General features: G+C 52.0%; 1 protein-coding gene across 17 annotated transcripts in view; it reads right to left on the bottom strand.

Annotated features, from left to right (window-relative positions):
- Positions 1 to 17,184, bottom strand: part of Kcnma1 (potassium calcium-activated channel subfamily M alpha 1) — a 715,498-nt gene that overhangs the window by 506,802 nt on the left and 191,512 nt on the right. For all 17 annotated transcript variants that reach the window (XM_058577957.1, XM_058577958.1, XM_058577961.1 and 14 more), the window contains exon 2: positions 2,034 to 2,195. In XM_058577957.1, the coding sequence (XP_058433940.1) occupies positions 2,034 to 2,195 (162 nt within the window). The remainder of the gene's footprint in view (positions 1 to 2,033; positions 2,196 to 17,184) is intronic.

Raw genomic sequence — 17,184 nt, 5'->3', positions numbered from 1 at the left:
TGTTCCAGGCTCCCCTCTGCTCCCGCAGCTTGCTCACTGTGGAAGGATTTCCTCTCTTTTGACTTTCAGGATCCTAACTCTCCTCTCAAAGCTCCACTCCAGAGCTTTCCATCTCACTCAGTATTCTTCTCAGCTTCTGGATCCCCGGAGAGGTCCTTGTTTTCGAGCTTTAAGGATCTTCTTTTGGGGGGTATCTTCTGGACCACCAAGTGTGTGCCTGGTTCATTTAACTTGGAGGCCTCCTCCCTGGCGTCTCCTGCCCCCTCCTACAGCCTCCCCAATACACGAGCACACACACGCAGCCTGGACTCCACATCTCTCCTCATGCACTCTTTCGGCCATGGCCATGCACGGTGCAGTAGAATCAGGGTCATTCCCTGTATCCCACAGGACTGAGAAGACACTTGACCCAGAGTCAGAACTTGGTACCTCTTGGCTCATGCTGATGAAGACAATGAGCACTAACTATGAGGGTCACATGTGAGGAGATCGTGTTCCATTGCACAACCAAGCTGCCTTCCCTTCTGTGTCTGCCATCACCATGTGCATTGAGGGCACAGCCGCCATCTTAACCACATGAATGTCAGACCGACTCCAACCTTGGTATCTCCCGAGCAAACTTCACTCACACACAGCCCAAAGGAGCCATGGAGCCTTCGCCTAGGAACCAGAAGGGAGGATGACGATGGCCACACAGCACAGCCAACAGGAAGCACCTGCACATCCTCAATGGACACGCTCTCCCCTGGGCCTCCCCCCTCTGTCTTCCTCCTGCAGTGACTGACCTCACCAGCTTTTCTCTCCTCCTCCAAAACCCCGGCCTTGCATCTCTCCTCTTCCTGACCTGTCCTCCATGGGTCTCTATCAGCCATGACTTCACAGCCACAAACCTGACAGTGGCTCCCGCAGTTCCCAGGGCCCTGTCCCCCAGGGAGGCCATCTGGCCAGCCTTCTTTGGATTCCTGGAGCAGGGAGTTCAACATCTCCTCCAAAGGTCTGTGAGGGGTTTATCCCAAACACAATGCAGAACTCCCCCCAAGAAGGATGAGTTAAAGTCTTGCTCCCTCGCTCCGTCCACAATCACCTCCTCCCTGAGACTCTACAGAGAATCACCGAGGTCATAAGACCCATTCCCAGCATCCCTGGCTGATCTTGGATCTCTGAGCCTCACTCTGGGACCAGGAAGGGTGGCCCCGCACCATACAGCTTCTAGAGTCACAGAGAGAAGTCACCCCGAAGGCATCGTCCTTCTCAGGGAAACTCCCGACCCAGAGCAGACTCAAGAAAACCAGTGATCAGGGCCGGGAGACCCCTGTTGCTGGCAGCGGTGGCCGTCTCGTCCCTGAGTGCCCAGGTATTCGGTCACTCTAAACCTGTCGCACCCATGATCCTCCCCTGAAACCAGGGGCTCACGAGGCCAGTCAACGAAGCCGAGCTCTGTACAAGCAGACCAGAGAGAAGCAGGACTCGCTGCAGACAGGCTTCGGCAACTTTGGCATCTGAACTAAGGGCATGTGGGCAGTGCTCCAAGCACAGGGGTCGTGGACAGCTTCAGCATGACCATGATGGTGAGTGTCCACCAAGGGCAGGATCCAGTTTACACAATGCCTAATAAGACACTGCCCCCAAAGGAGCTCACTTCACTGCCCAGCCGCCAAAGGACAGCAGTGACATCCCCAGAAGGCCACATGCACACACACATATACACACACACAGCACCCTGGACCCTGGGTGTACAGGTCCTCCATAGGCACCTGGCATGTGTTTCTTGGCCCCGCTTTGTTCTAAGATGGTCCAGGTGTGTGTTTTTGTGTGTGCGTGTATGTGCGTGTGTGTGCACCTGTGTGTACATCTCTCCTGCAAGCAGATAAACTTAAAAGTGTGCCCTCCAATGGGCTCCCAGCCCAGGCTCTGCAAATCCCTCCCGGGCCACCAGCTTAGCTGGAGGAGGCCCAGCAGGACACCACATCTCACAAACAGAGCCATCAAGGGCACAGGTGAGGCCTCCTGGCGTGGGGAGGCCGGGGACTCACCAGGACTCTGCCGGTCAGCGTCTGGGCGGATATCATCACCCCGGCCCAGTCCTTCACGGAGGTCATCCAGCCGACCTCGGCTGCCACCGCCTCCTCTTTCTCATCCACTGGCTTGAGAGTGCCATCAGCCTGGGTGGAGCCATTGTTAATCTTCTGGGCCTCCTGGCAACAGAGAGAAGGAGAGTTGGAACCTAGGGAACAACTGGATTTAAATACACCCCTTCCCAAAAGGAATCGAAGCCCAAGGGTGGCCCCCACTGAGGTGGGGAGGAGGGGTGGGCGAGGGCTTCGACTTTGTAACGATCAGTTTTTAAAACGTCTTTTCTCAGCCAGGGCGCGGTGGTGCATGCCTGTCATCCCAGCAGCTCGGGAGGCTGGGACAGGAGGATCACAAGTTCAAAGCCAGCTTCAGCAACAGCGAGGTACTAAGCAACTCAGTGAGACCCTGTCTCTAAATAAAATACAAAATAGAGCTGGGGATGTAGCTCAGTGGCTGAGTGCCCCTGAGTTTAATCCTTGGTACCCCAAAAATAAACAAATAAAAGTTTTTCCTTTTAAAATACTTTTGCAAATGAGACATTATTCTCTGTCCATTTTAAAGAGAAAAGCCCCCAACCTCAGGAGGAAAAGCAACCTGTCCAGGGTCCCAGGGCAGTGGGAGAGGGTGTGGTCAGTACACCATGGAGCTCGCCTGCCCAGTCTTTGTGATCCTTGCATACCAGTACACTCACTTTCTTTTAAAGACATTCCCATCTCTTCCTCTCCATCTATGTGATTCAAAAGGGACTAATGGCCTCACACTGTTTCAGTCAGTCCATTCTATTCTCCTGGTAACAGTGTCTGGGCCAGGGATGGTCATGTGACCCATGCTCACCCAATACAACTCAAACCCAGAAAATTTGCTGGAGAGAGTAGAAAAAAGCAATCCTTCTGTGAGAATAAAGCCACTGTGGGAGGAAAGTAGAAGCTATAGGATATCAGTGTCATCACTTGAATACCTGGATCCAGCTAGGCCTGAAATCCATACCAGACCTTTTCGGTTTAGGAGAGAATAAATTTCCCTTTACAGCTTAAAAAGTTCCTTAAGATAAAAAGGCTGACTTTATCAGATGACTGAACTCCACACAGGGTTCTTGATTATACAAGTTTGCACACAATATGCTCTCTGCTGGAACACTTTTCTCCCATCAATGCTTGGGGCTTGCTCCCTCATCTCCTCAAGTGCTTATCTATCCCCTTCTCAGTGAAGTCTTTTCTGGCTACCTTTTTAAATTGCAAGTCTTTCCTTCTATGGCACTTTTCTGCTTGATTTTTCCACACAGCACTTAAAACCCCTAATTCACTCCACAATCCATTTACTCTTCCATTTACTGTTCGCCCCCCAGCCCCCCACTGCTGTGGCCCCAGTACCTAACAGAGTCCCTGGCACAAAGTTGGTTCAATAAGCATAAAGGAATGAGTGAAATGTGTATCAGCCCTTCATCAACTGTACAGCCTGGGCTGGGGCTGCCAGACTTAAAACAAAACAAAAAAACAGGGCATCCAGTTAAATTTGAATTTCAGATAGACAATAATATTTTTAGTTTAAGTATGTCCCAAATATTGCATGGGACATACTTGCACCAAACTTTAGTATTTATCAAATTTGCAAACGTAACTGGACACACATTGAAACACCCACTGAGATTATGACTGCCATGATGATGTGTAAAAAGATGACAGCCAGCAAATTATATTCATCATTTAAAACGCTGGAGTTGATTTTCCAAAGCAAATCCTTGGGCCTTGAAATATGGGGAGTATCAGAGGCAGAGGTGAAAATCTTTGCATGGGAGGACCTGGGGCCAAGTGAGGCCAGGGGAGTGCAGAGGCCGGTGGGGAGGCCAATGGGGAGGCTGGTGGGGAGGTGCTGAATGAGGCAGCCCAGGGCTCGGCCACAGCAGGCAGGAAGCTGCTCCTGATGGTGCTTCTCCCCTCTGGCCGCCCTGGCTGGGGCAAGCTGGGGATGGAAGAAGCTGCACAGAAGGCTGACATTTGCTTCCAAGTGTGTCAGGCCCCAAGGACTAGAACAAACCCAGCAGGAGCCTGGGAGGGGAGGCCACTGGGTGGGCATCTTTGAAGGTCACCTGCTGACCAGTGTGGCACCAAGCCTCTCCTAGACCAGTCTTAGTGGCCTGATAGGCCATGTCCCGGTCTGTGAGACTCAGCCCCGTGAAGCTGAACAAGTGGGTCTCCAGGGAGGAGGGAGGTCCCATCCATGGGCAGCCATAGTAACCAAAGGTGCAAACCCAGAGGGCAAATCTAGCTCTCGTGACTCTGTGGGACCTCCCCTGTAAGGGACAATCCTGCCCGCTCCACAGGCACTGGGGTTAAACAGCACCCAACGGCACATAATACATGCTCAACCCATTGGTCCCACCACCCCTTCCCCTGCCCACTCCTGGACACTGCAGAGGGGTGGCTGTCCACCTTGAGCTGGTACCTGGGGCCTGGGGAGGGCCTGTGAAACACAGGGGGCTGGCCACGCCAGAACTGTGCTTCTACCCAGTTCCCAGGCAGTGCCCATCCGCTGACCTGGGGACCCCATTCGGAGAACCACACCCTGACCATCCTGGCAGTGCCCGAGGAGCCCTGCCTGATCTGAAAGGGGACATGATGGTACCCAGCTGTCTCCTGGCCTTTTCCTTCCTCGGGGCCTCCTGCTTCAGTCAGAACTGGACAGCTGGGGGGAGAAGGCCCTCAGAGCAAGGCCCTGTGCTTCCCCCCGAGTAAGGCCCACCAGGGGTGTGTCTGAACTGCTTCCTGCTGCCACTACTCTCTGCTCCTGGATTCGGGCTCCATGGCCACCTCTGGGGGAGGGAACTCCAGGAACAGCCCAGAAGGCGGGAGGCCCCATGCATCAATAATCCCCGGCGCGGGAGGCGTGTGGCAGATTGTGCGATTTTGTGCGATTTTGCAGCCCTCTCACCTATTGTTTTACAAGGCATTCATTATTTTAATTACTTTATGGTAGGCAAGGAAAACAGACTGAAGGGAGATAATGCCCTTGTTATTATTTGCTTACACTAGATGTTTCCAGCTTAATTACCACGTGGGGGAGCCAGGATGGGGGAGGCGCCGTGGGGAGATCTGGGGAGCAGAACCAAGGCCCTGCCAGCGGCCAGTACCCAGCCAGAGGCCTCCCCACCACCGACCTACTCTGCCCTAAGCACCTGCAGCAAGTGTCATGACCCCGTGCACCAGAGAAAAGCGGGCAGAGGCCTGGAAGGGTAAAGTGGTCTGGCTGGGGACATACAGGAGACAGGAGGGTGCTGGGGCAGAGCCCATTAGAATGTAATGGCCACCATTTATCAAGCCAGAACAGGGCACCAACAATTAGCTGTTTCCTGTGCATTTCCTCGTGTAAACCTTATAATAATTCCACAGGCAGGTGACGGCGAGCTATCCCCATTTTACAGATAACTGAAAGTAGGTGACACAGGAGACAGAATAGAGCCTGAGAGCTACAGCTGGAGGCAGGGAGCCCACGGGGGATGCATTCTGCTCTGTCACTGATCATCTGGGTCCCCTGGCTCTCACTGTGTAAAATGGGGAGACACACACCACTCCCAAGGAGGCGCTGGGAATTTTTCTTTTTTCTTTTTTTTTTCAATAACAGGGATTGAACCCAGGGGTGCTTAACCACTGAGCCACATCCCCAGCCCTATTTATTTTTCATTTTGAGTCAGGGTCTTGCTGATTCTCAGGGCCTCGCTAAATTGCTGATGAGGCTGGATTTGAACTTGTGATCCTCCTACCTCAGCCTCCTAAGCCTCTGGGATTATAGGCAATCGCCTCCACTGGGAATGTCAAAGGAGGTAGGTAGTGTACAGTGCATGCACAGGGCTCCACATGAAGTAGCTACAGCCGCAGCAACATGGCACCGGGTGCTTCCTGGGGTGGTCTGTTGACCCCACATCAGCTGGGGCTCTGGGTGGGACACTGAGTGAACCCTTATTAAACCTATACAGAATGGAGGTAAACAAGTGTAGTTTCTCAAGGTGGTTTCCCTCCAACTAAGCACTTGGCCCCTGGAGGAAGTGCCCTGGGTTCTAGAGAAAGGACATCCCCCACCCAAGACAACTCGGAGGGGGCCAAAGCCAAGGGCCTCTTCCATCCTTTATGGCTCTAAGTTCCATCGGACCAGCCTCCGATGTCTGAGATGGGGAGACCTAGGGCCAGAGTGAGTCCAGTCCTCCACTCTCCCTGCGTCCCCACCACACGTTGCCTCAGAAGGGAACAGTGCCATGAGTACCCAGCCATCCCAAACGTCCCACTGCCCACTGCAGAGGAAGACCGGCCACCACCCAGGGAGGACCTCTGAGCATGGGCAGACTGCTCCAGTGTCAGCCAGAAAATCACCGTGTGTGCAGGTCCACGGGTGTGCACGTGTGTGAGAGTATATAAGAGAGAAAGACCCTGCTGGCCACATGCCCCAGCTGCCCTAGTCTCAAGAGGACAGCCACCAGATCCTTAGAAATAGGTGAAAGGACGCTTTGGGGGTAGGGAGAAGAAAATAGAGGGAGTGAACAGTAGAGAAAAAACATGAAGGTTTGGGGCAGTGGTTCAGGCAGGCAGGAGACTAGGCCAGAATGCCAAGATCCCGCTGGAACCTTCACCAGAGCCCCCAGTCCCAGCCCTGGGAGGACCTCTGAGAAAGGAGCTCAGCAGGCTGGGAGGCCCCTCTGCAGCCGTCACTCAGCTGCTGCCCCCACCCTGCCCTTCCCTGCAGAGTTTGCAAAAGCAAGCTGCAGCTGCCTCCTGGACCCGCATCCAGGCTCAGTGCCCAGAACAGAGGCAGGGAGGTTCACAGTGAGGTGCAGGCACAGGAGGTCGGGGACACTGACCAACAGAGTGGCCTGGTCCTTACACAGCCTTCTCCTCATTCCTCTTGGCAGTGCTCCCCACAAGGACTTCCTGTTGAATGGCCACAGAGGGCATCCCCTCTCCTAGATCGCCTGTGGCCAAGGGCCTGAGGGATCCCAGGCACTTGGTGCTCACCATCCTGACCACCCAGCTCTTAGGTATTTGGGCATTTCTACCTGAATCTCAAGATGAAAGACCAAAGCTTGAGAAGGGACCTCAGGATGCCACCCTCCCCTGACTGCACAGATGAGAAATCAGCCTGAAGGAGAAGTCACAAGTCCGGGCCACCCAGGCCAGCTAGACATAACCCCTTCCCCATGGCTGACTCTATCTCTTATCTCTTGGTACTTCCTCCAACATGATGGCTCCAAATCTAGCCAAGTGACCCAATCACCCCCAAGTAGTGTCCTGTGCCATCCCAGCTCGCAACCTGGGGCTCAGGTGTTCCCAAGATGGTCTGGAGCCTTACCTGACCCGGCACTGGGTTCAGGGGTGGGGTCTCAGCAGGGAGCTACTACTGCACTTATCTTCAAAGGGCCCAGTTCTCCCACAGTGCCCGCTGCCCTGGCCCAGCACAAGACAGCAAAGTCCCGCTTGAATCCTAGGACTTCACAACCCCCACCCTCAGATCTTGGCGTCTATCTCTCTTCCTCCCCAAATTGGATCTAGGAATTTCAGAGCTTTGATGTGGTAGAAAGAGCTCTGAGAATCAAAGGGAAACAAGTCCAAGGCCAGCTTCTCTTGGTGAGCTGGGGCAAGTCATTCCATTTCTTCAGATGCCCGCATTCTCCTCTGTATACAGGAGTGAGTCCTCCCTGTTCACCCACATGAATCTCAAGAGCCCCCATCAGGCTACTTAAAGCACAGCACTTTCCAAAAACACCAGCCGCTTTGCCAAGGGAGGGCCAAGAAGCCCCTAATCCCAAGGTCAGAGGCCTTACGGAGCTTGGGGCTCAGCACTTGGATCCCCAGCCAGCTGCACCTCACAGGACGGACCCAGGGATCTCTGGCACCCCAACAGGATGCTCATTGCTTTGCCCTGCCGGGAGGCCCCAGAGCTGCACCCACCTTCCCTGTGGGTGTGACCTCCTGCCACACCTCTTCTCACCTCATCTGGCTTACTCCTCCCCCTCTGTCACACTCGCAGGACACCTGTTGCTAATCCAGATGCCAAGGTCACACAGGTGCCACACCTGCTGAGTGACTGCATCAGGGATGAGGAGGAGACAGCAGGGACAGTTTGGAGTGGGGTTCCGAAGTCCCCTCCTGCTGATTGCTGAGGGCTACCTGGAAGTAAAACTCAAGTGTGTCTGGGTTTAATGACACCTCAGTTCTGTGGACACAGATCAGCTCCTCATCCAAGATCTGGGCAGTTGTTCAGGCAATGGCCATCTGGGAGGGAGAAGCCTTTTTTTGTTTGTTTGTTGTTTTTTTTTTCTTTTTCTTCATTGTTTTTGTTTAGTACTGGGTTGAATCCAGAGCATCCAGCATGCTACGCAAGCACACTACCACTGAGCCACATCCCCAGTCCTTTTAAAAATTTTATTTTGAGACAGGGCCTCTCTAAGTTGCCTGGGCTGGTTTCTAAACTTGTGATCCTCCTGTCTCAGCCTCCCAAGTAGCTGGGATTACAGGCGTGCACCCCCTCACCTGGTGGGAGAAAACTTTTAAAACACAGGCCACACTGGGTCACTACTGTGTTCTATACCCTCCTGTGGCTTCCCTCCCACTCAGAGGACCACACAGTCCTCTCATAGTCCGCCCTCCTGATCTGTCCCACTCCTGCCTGTCCTCAACTCACCATTCCAGCCTCAGGGGCCTCCTGGAGCAGCCAGAACATTCCAGGCCCACCCTGGACAGTCTTTAGGCTATTTGCACTGGCCACTCCCTGGGCCCCAGGTGTCTGCATGGCTGCTCCCTTGGCCCCTGTTCAAACCCTCACTTTATCCGTGAGCCCTTACCTGATCACCCTGTTGGAAGTGACGCCTGCCAAATCCGGACCACTCCCTCACCAGGTCCTCGTCCTCTCCAGAGCAACCCTACCACCATCTGGAAGCCTACCCACCTTACTTCATCTTTTATTTATTTATTTTTCCTTCAGTATTGAAACACCATGAGCTCACAGACAGCACTTGAGATATTTTAGTAGGAAGGAGGCAGGAGGAGAATGCAGCCAATGGGGAGCCAATTTTAGGCATGAACAAAATCTAGACAGTATAATAAGAAGAACAATGGCTCCCATTTCTTAGCATAACCCTGTGAGGAGGTGCCAATGCCCTCGTTTGACAGATGGTGAGTTAAGCAGCTGGCTGAAGAAGACAGCTGAAATTTAAATCCAGCTGTCGGATACCACAAAGGGATGAGTGAGTACCTGCCCTGCCACCCTCCCAGGGGCAGAGTGAGGAGAAAATGGGATAGATGGGCATGGGAGGATTACTGACCGGTGCCAAGCACCCAGGAAAAGTTTATCATCATTGTGAACATTCACTTCACCCCACTTCTGGTACTGTGTGTACTGCAGCGACCCTTCTTTAAGGTCCCTGTGCCTTCAGAGGGCAGCTAAATCAAGGACAGAGGTACATGGTTCCTTTCTCTGTCCAGAACCATGAATCATCCCTCAAGGAGCAGAGTGTGGAATTGGAAATGAAGGTGTCCAAGCTGACAGGTTGCAAAGCCCCTGGCTAAGAGCTGAGGTTCTCTACACAGAAGCCACAGGAGGAGAAGGCATGGCTTCCTCCTCTCCCTTCGCACCCTCACAGGGCTTAACACCTGCTGCTCTGCCCAGTGGTCCAGGCACCGGGCCGCTTCCTGAGGCAGTCTTGGCTGAGCCCTGCCTGCAGGCTCTGAGGCACCCAAGTTGGGGCTGGCGATCTGAAAGGGATCCAGGCTGGAAAGAAACCACCTCTCCTATTCCCTCTGGGACCAGAGGAGAGGATCTCCCATGCTGGATCCTCTGCCCAGGGCCCTGGCACCCTGGCATATACCCAGGATGCTCCATCCTAGAAGGCTGTATCTCATAGTCCCAATTTGTCCTCAAACTTTCCAGGTTGACATCAGAAAGCCATTTGTCACGAGCATGCATCGACAGGCCCTGTTCTGAGTTATTCACTTCATCTCCTGGATCTCCCTGCCTCCACCCACTGGCCACTCGCCTGCCTTGCCTTGCCCCTCTCATGGTCAAAGATGAACCCGCATTGAGCACACAGCTGCCCTCAGCTGGGTGCAAAGCAGAAGAACTTGCTCTCTTGTCAGAGGGATGGTGGCAGGGTGAAGGGTTCTGGACCTGAAATTAGAAGGCCCACATTCAATTCTGTGTGGCCTCAGCCAGGGACTTAACCTCTCTGAGCAGAGTCCCCATATGGGAAACAAGAGACAGCAGTGAGGTAAATTACAGCTTTCTATTCCAGGGAGCCTAGCCTCCTGCAAGGTGCCCAGAAGGATCACGACAGGAGGGCAGCAGAAGCAAGGCCCAGCCTTGGAGAAAACGAAAACTTCTGCCTAGAGCAGTTTCCCTACTAAGGGTTGAGGTTATGCTGCATCTGGGTGAAGGCATTTCCTGGGAGAAAAAGGTTAAAATTCCTTGAGTAAAAATCTATAGGCTTATTTTAGTTTTATTTCAGGATGGTGATTATTGCATTCTATAGCACAATTGGGCCTAAGAAGACCCAGAATTACATGAACTTCAACACCTAATAGTCACCTGGGGCTTCCAAGCCCCTGTCCTGGTCCCCTTGCCTCAGGTTTTCTGGGCCTAGATGCTGGGGAAGGGTCTTCCAGACACCTGCATCTCTGACAAACTGATGAAGGGGAGACCCCTCCCCCAGCAGCCTCTTTCACCTCCTGGGTGGGCGGCCAGCTGTGGGCATTCTCCCAGGTACCAATAATCCTGCATATTAGGGGATTAGGCAGATTACCTAAAGCGGCTCAAGCAAATAAAGCAAAATGTGGGCCCGGCCAGCTGGGATTTTCATAGCTAGAGTTCTGTGAATGGAAGGGAAGAAGGAGGTAGTCACTGGGAGATTCCAGGACAGGAAAATAGGGCACAGGGGGACTCAGGTTCCTCTCTGAGCTGGAGGGTACAGATGGCAGAGTTCCTCTGTGCCCTTGGGGAGCTCCACCATCCAGCCTCTTCCTGTCTGTTCAGAGCTTCCTGTGCATGTGCTGGCTTCCCTATGCAGCCCCAGGACCTGCATCAGCAGGGGACTCAGACGTGGATATAGGATGAAATCATCCAGCAAACACTCTGCTTGCTAGCTATGGGCCACATCTCCAGGGATGGGGACACTGTCCACAGATTCAGACCACAGGAGCTTACAAAGGAGCTCAGACAAAACCCACTGCTCTGAATGTGTGTACCCAGTGTCTCTGCTGCTCCTGAGCAGCTTCGTCCTGACAAGTGTCTCCAGCCACCACGTACCAGACGCACTGGGCAGCTTCTTTCTTAGAAGCACACGTGTGCTCTGTGTGAACAACTGTACTACAAAAGTCTTCGTGGTATAAAAAGGTGACAATGGAGAAAGGCCAGGTGACCTTTAACAAGTCCGCAGCATCTCTGTGCCTCCAGTTTCCTTGTCTCAGAATCGGAGAAGCTGTATTGAGGCTCCCTGGGGCTCTGTCCATCTCTGAATTGGCCTGACCTTGAGGCATGGATTCTGAATCCCTCACTGTGCACTCACGTGGCTCAGCTCTGTGACCTGGGCAATCAGCCAGATGCCATTTCCCTTGCTGGGGAGATGTTAGGGGAAGATAGGCATCCTTCTGGAACTTCTGAGAGTCATCTCTAAGGGGCTCTGCAGTCTGCTGAGGACCCAGGGCAGGGCTGATTCTCAGGAAGTCCTTGATTCCCTCCTGCATCCAGGGACCACCTTGACTATTGAGTCCTTCTACATCAATTCATTTAATCCTCATGAGGAGCCAGTATAGTAAGAATGCATCAGGCTGGGGAAGGTGGGGTGATTTTCCAAGTTTATACCCTTCTCTTCAATGGACAGTTGAAATTTAAATCCAGTCTATTCTTGACCTAGACAGAGGCCATGATTTTCTTTCTATTCCGTGCTGCTTCAGATAGGCATGATGCACAGAAGAAGAGCCAGGTTGTCTTATAAAATACTGTTTGTGCCTGGTACAGTGGTGCATGCCTAGCAGCTCAGGAGGCTGAGGCAGGAGGATTGCGAGTTCAAAGCCAGCCTCAGCAAAAGTGAGGCTCTAAGCAACTCAGTGAGACCCTGTCTCTAAATAAAATATAAAAATAGGGCTTGAGCTGGGGCTCAGTGGCCCAGTGCCCCTGAGTTTAATCTCTGATCCCCCCCAAAAAAGTACTGTTTGTTACTATAACTGAAACAGTCCATCCTATGACTTCTAAATAATAAAAAAGTCTATAATATAGTCACCTAAATTGGATTATAGTCAACCATGAGTAGAAAGAAAGTTGGAGAAATGGCCTAGGATAGAAGGTTCCATCGTGGAAATAAAATGACCCATTAGATATCAGACATGTTTCCCAAGGGCCACATGGGCTGCTTAAAATTAACAAGTCAGTCCCCAAACTTTCAGGGCACATGCATACATCTTGGTCAATACATCTCATTTGCAAAATAATCACCTCCTCTTTCAGTTAGCTAATGAGATGGGAAAACATGAGTGACAATCCAGAGTCACTTTCAGAGACTTAGACTTGGCTCAGCAGAGACCTCAGCCATAACTCCTCAGCCAGGTGCCCAAGGCCAGGTCCAGGACAGTCGGTTATCCTGCAGGGATGGGGAGGCAACCCACCTTGCACCAGAAGAATGACTCAAAAAGGCCCAGACAAGAAGCCATCAAAGAGATTTAGCTAGAAGACAAAAATCACATTCATTTTCCAGCTGAGGAATAAGTCAAAATCATACGAGGCAAGACTGAGGCAGAGCCAGAAGTTCAGAAGGATTAAAAAGGGATAGGATACTTGAAATGCCTTGTGTCGTCTCAAGGAATACTGTTAATAATATTGTGAGTTAGCACTACTATCCCCATTTTAAAGAAAAGCAACTGAGGCATGAGGCTCTCTGCAGGTCTGTGGCTAGTGTGGTGGCATTACAAATCCCACAGAGGCCCTGGGAAGGCCACACAGCAGGGTGTCCTGTTCCAGGGACTCCACACAACCTTCCAAAACAATAAAAAAAAAATTTAATGACATAAATCACAGAGTCAGGGATGCAACAGGCCTTAAAACAACCCTTTAGAAAGGAGAAGCCACATATCACAGGAGGATGAGGACACTTTCAAAGAAGAACAAGCTGTTCATAAAAGAGACTGCCATAGAGTCCCCTAGGGATCAGAGAGATGGCATGAAGAAGTGTGGGAAAGCCATGCATGTCTGAATGTGCCTAATGTGACTCCTGACCACCCCTCACCTTAGCTGTGACATCATGGGCAAGTCCCCTCCTAGCCTCAGTTTCCTCACTGAAAAAAATAGGCTTAAAAATACCTTCTTCACATGGTACCTATGAGAATCAAACATGATGATCTTAAAAAAAAAAAAAAATCATGATGAGGGGACCTATACACATCCGCCATTGTTACTAGTTTAAAACCAGACAAGGCAATGACCTTGGGCAACGCCCTGCCCACCAGGATGTTGGAGCCCATATTCCGCAGATCGCAAACCTGATCTCTGTCCACTTTGTCAAAGGAGTGGCCAAATTTGGTTTCTAGGCAAAACAGACTGTGGTATGGATCTCTGAGAGCCACAGGAAGTCCCAAACCCACATGTTCATGGGGAAAGCAGAGATCTCTGCCCCACGGTCAAGTTAACGTCCATGACCTAAGTTAATGGGGAGAAAAGACAAAAGAAGGATGTGATCGTGGCTGGAGGACAATCGTGTGTGACTGAAAGACAGGAGCAGGGGTGTTGGAGGGAGTCGCTCATCCGGGCAATGAGGCCTCAGCTCCTCCATGGCTCCTGCTTTCTCCCAGCTCCTGAAAAGCAGCCCCAGGACAGATGGCCAGAGGCAGGGCAAGGGGACAGGGAGAGAGGGAGGAGGGCCCAAGTCCTCCTGGGGGATGTGGAGGATGGGGCCCACAAGGGGCCTCCCTCTCCACAGCAGAGAGCCCTGCAGGTGGCCTCACAGGTCCTCTGTGGCTTCCCGGGACCCAAATGGTCATGGATCAGAGCTGCTCCAGGGTGGAGTCTGCACAATGGAGAGCGTGGGGTGAGCCAGTGAGAGACGGCGGCGACATTCTCTCCCAGGAAGAACTGTCCTTTTCTTTGACATTACGTCGTCACTCCTTTGTTGGGTATTAACATGCCCTTTGAATGAAATGACAATGATGGCTGAGTTGGCATTTGACAGTTTCTTTTTTATGTCCTTGCTTGTCAAAATAAAAAGCTGGCAGCCCTGTGATACGCTCTCTGTTTTTTAAAGTTTAATTGACTGTCCCAGGAAAAGTCTAGAGAACATTCACCTCATCCAAATGCCGCCCTTGACAGATGGGAAAGGTAAGGACCCAAGACACCACCCTCATCCTGGCCATGTCCCCTACATGGAGCCCCAACTGGGTCTGTCACATCAGCCAGGGCCAGGGATGCAGGCCCTCAGGACTCCAAGACTTGGCAAATACCAGCCCACAGGCAGGGGAAAGGGACACCCTTGTAGAGCTCAGGGCCATGCCAAAGGGCCCTGAATTCCTGGCATCTAATGCCCTCTCTATCACTACCTCAGGAAATGTGCAAAGCTAAAACAACATCCCTGAAAAGAATGCCACTATCCCCGTGGCCCCAAGCCACCATTCAGGGGGAAACTAGGAGGAAAAACTTCAGCAGCAGACAATAGGTCAGATGAACGGCTTGTGGTTGAATATTATCCTCCAAGTCAACAGACAGAAGCAACGTGGAGAAAAAGATGAGCAAATCATGAACAACCTAATTCCAAGCCACACTCCCAAACCAGATGGAACACTTCCACCTCCTCCCCTGGCTGCGCTGGTCACGGCTCTTGCCCTCCATCACATGTGTGTGTTCAGAGCCCAGGACAGTGCCTGGCGCACGGTAGGCACGGTTGGCAACACCCCTCCATCGTGTGTTGAATGACTGAATAAACCCTGCTGTATGTTCTGAGTTTTCACTCTTTGCTCATATTCTCTGGAATCCCCAAGTCCTGCCAAAGCCACGCTGTCCAAAAAACAGGTCTCAAGGTGCTCAAGGTCTGGTCTTCAAGGGCTCCAGCCCGGGCCCACCCACTGCCCTCCTGGCTCCTTGCTGGCACTCTACTATCAGACTCCTCAGACCTGACTCAGTTCTCCTGACCTCCAGACCTCTGTGCTGGCCATTCACTCTCCTTGAGATGCCCTCTGCATCTTGAGATGCACCATCTTCATCCTCCCTGGTCGAATACAAGGGATCTGGTAAAGTCATCCCCCTGGGCCACATCCACCACAGCTCTGTGTCTTACCTCCATACCCAAATCTGCTCCCTATCTCAGCACCGGACAGACAGGGGCTGGATGCCTTGGTAGTCTTTTTATACTTGCATGTCATATCAGCCTCATTAGCCTGGAAGTTTCTCGAGGGAGAGTCCTAATCCTTTCATACCCGAAGTGTCTGGCATACAGCAACGTGATTAATAGATATGCACCAACTGAGTGAATTAAAATCCTGCTCATAGGCACTAGAAAAGCAAATGCCATCCCCAGAGGTGAACATCTGGTTAAGCCAGGCCACTCTGCACAACTGGCAGCCTGACCCGGGGCCTGGCTCTGCAGATGCTCTTTCTGGGCAGCTACGTTTTCAAATACAAACCCCAACACCCGAGCAAGATCAGATGTCATGGGGCTTCTGAGAGGCACATGCCTGACCAGACACATCAGTCAAAGAAAGATGAATGTTCTTGTTTACAAAAGGAATCATTTGGTTCCAGGAAAATTTCCACCATGATTTAGGACCTAATCCAGTATGCGCCTATAGACCTCACTGGCTGAACATTTTTTCTGCCTCTTCCATTTGCTGAACTTGGATGGAGTTTGGCTTCGGGACAGAAGAACTGTCGTAATTAGCTGCCTGGACTGCCTTCCTTGACGTGTAACATGACCTCCATCTGGGAAACCAAGGCCTAGCAAGACAGGACCTCGGGAGGCAGAAAGATGGCAGGTTACTGGACATACAGAGGCAGTCAGGACCCACTGCTCCAAAACAATGCAGCCCAGGCAGCAGGAGGCCAGAGCTCAGACCTCCAAAGTCTCCAGAGTTCAGAAAGCTCAGCTGCCTGAGCTCCGGGTTCCCACACATCCCAGCTTGGATCTCAGTTTCCAACAGAGCAGACAAACACAAGAGTGTCCTGACCAGCTGCTGATGGGGAATCAAAACAGTAACTTAACAGCCAGGGCTGAGGACAGGGGCTCTCCATTGTTGTGGGGTTCAGAAGGCTCCTTCTCCTTTTCCTTCTGGATCACTGATGGGAGTAAGGAAAGGCGATCATTCCAGCCACGCAAAACCCCAGCTCCCTCCTTGGTACCAAGCCCATCAATCATCCCCACTGGCCCAGGATCTCCCTACCCTAGCTATGGGGAAGAGACTCAGCAGCTGTGAGAACCTCCTTTCTCTAAGAAGGCTTTTCCAAAATTATATCAGGTTTCCTTCTACCCCAGCCTGTCAGCGGGGGACTCTTGCCTAACATGGTTGAAGAATGTCTTAGAAACTGGTGTGATTCAGCCTGGCCTCCGATGAGGTTTTCCACCCAGACAGAGCTGACCAGGAGTCTGCAGACATTCGCTCCCAAACACCCTGAGCACCCACGCCCTTCCCCAGGATCCAGACCTCAGTCAGGAGCACACACTTGACAAAGGGCAGGTCCAGTGCTCGGATGAAGTCAGACAGAGGACAAGAGCCAACAGGAAACCAAAGGTCTTGCCCACATGCTCGCACACACAGGGCTTCCTCTGCCCGGCATCTCTGCCCCATTATTTTCTGAATTTGCAAATCTGGTTGCAACGCTCCTGGTATAAATAATTGAAGAGCTACTGGTAGAAGTGATTCGATGATTGCATCTTGAAAAGCATGCACACGCACGCACGCACGCACACACACACACACACACGCACACACACCTTTCTCCTGGAAGAGAGGGCAAGACTTCAGCCTTCTCTAGTCATGGGAGTTGTTTCCCTCTCATTCCTACACACACCATCCTCCTTCTACAAATACAGACGAACCAGAGGGCAGCCCAGAAAATTGCAAAACTGTCTGAAGCCTGAATGTCTAGGTTACTAATGAATTA

This window comes from Marmota monax, unplaced genomic scaffold, assembly GCF_021218885.2.
Source record: "Marmota monax isolate L192 unplaced genomic scaffold, Marmota_monax_Labrador192_F-V1.1 WCK01_AAM20220418_F8-fsc00019, whole genome shotgun sequence".
NCBI classification, from domain to species: Eukaryota; Metazoa; Chordata; class Mammalia; order Rodentia; family Sciuridae; genus Marmota; species Marmota monax.
This window is presented reverse-complemented; position numbering and strand designations above follow the sequence as displayed.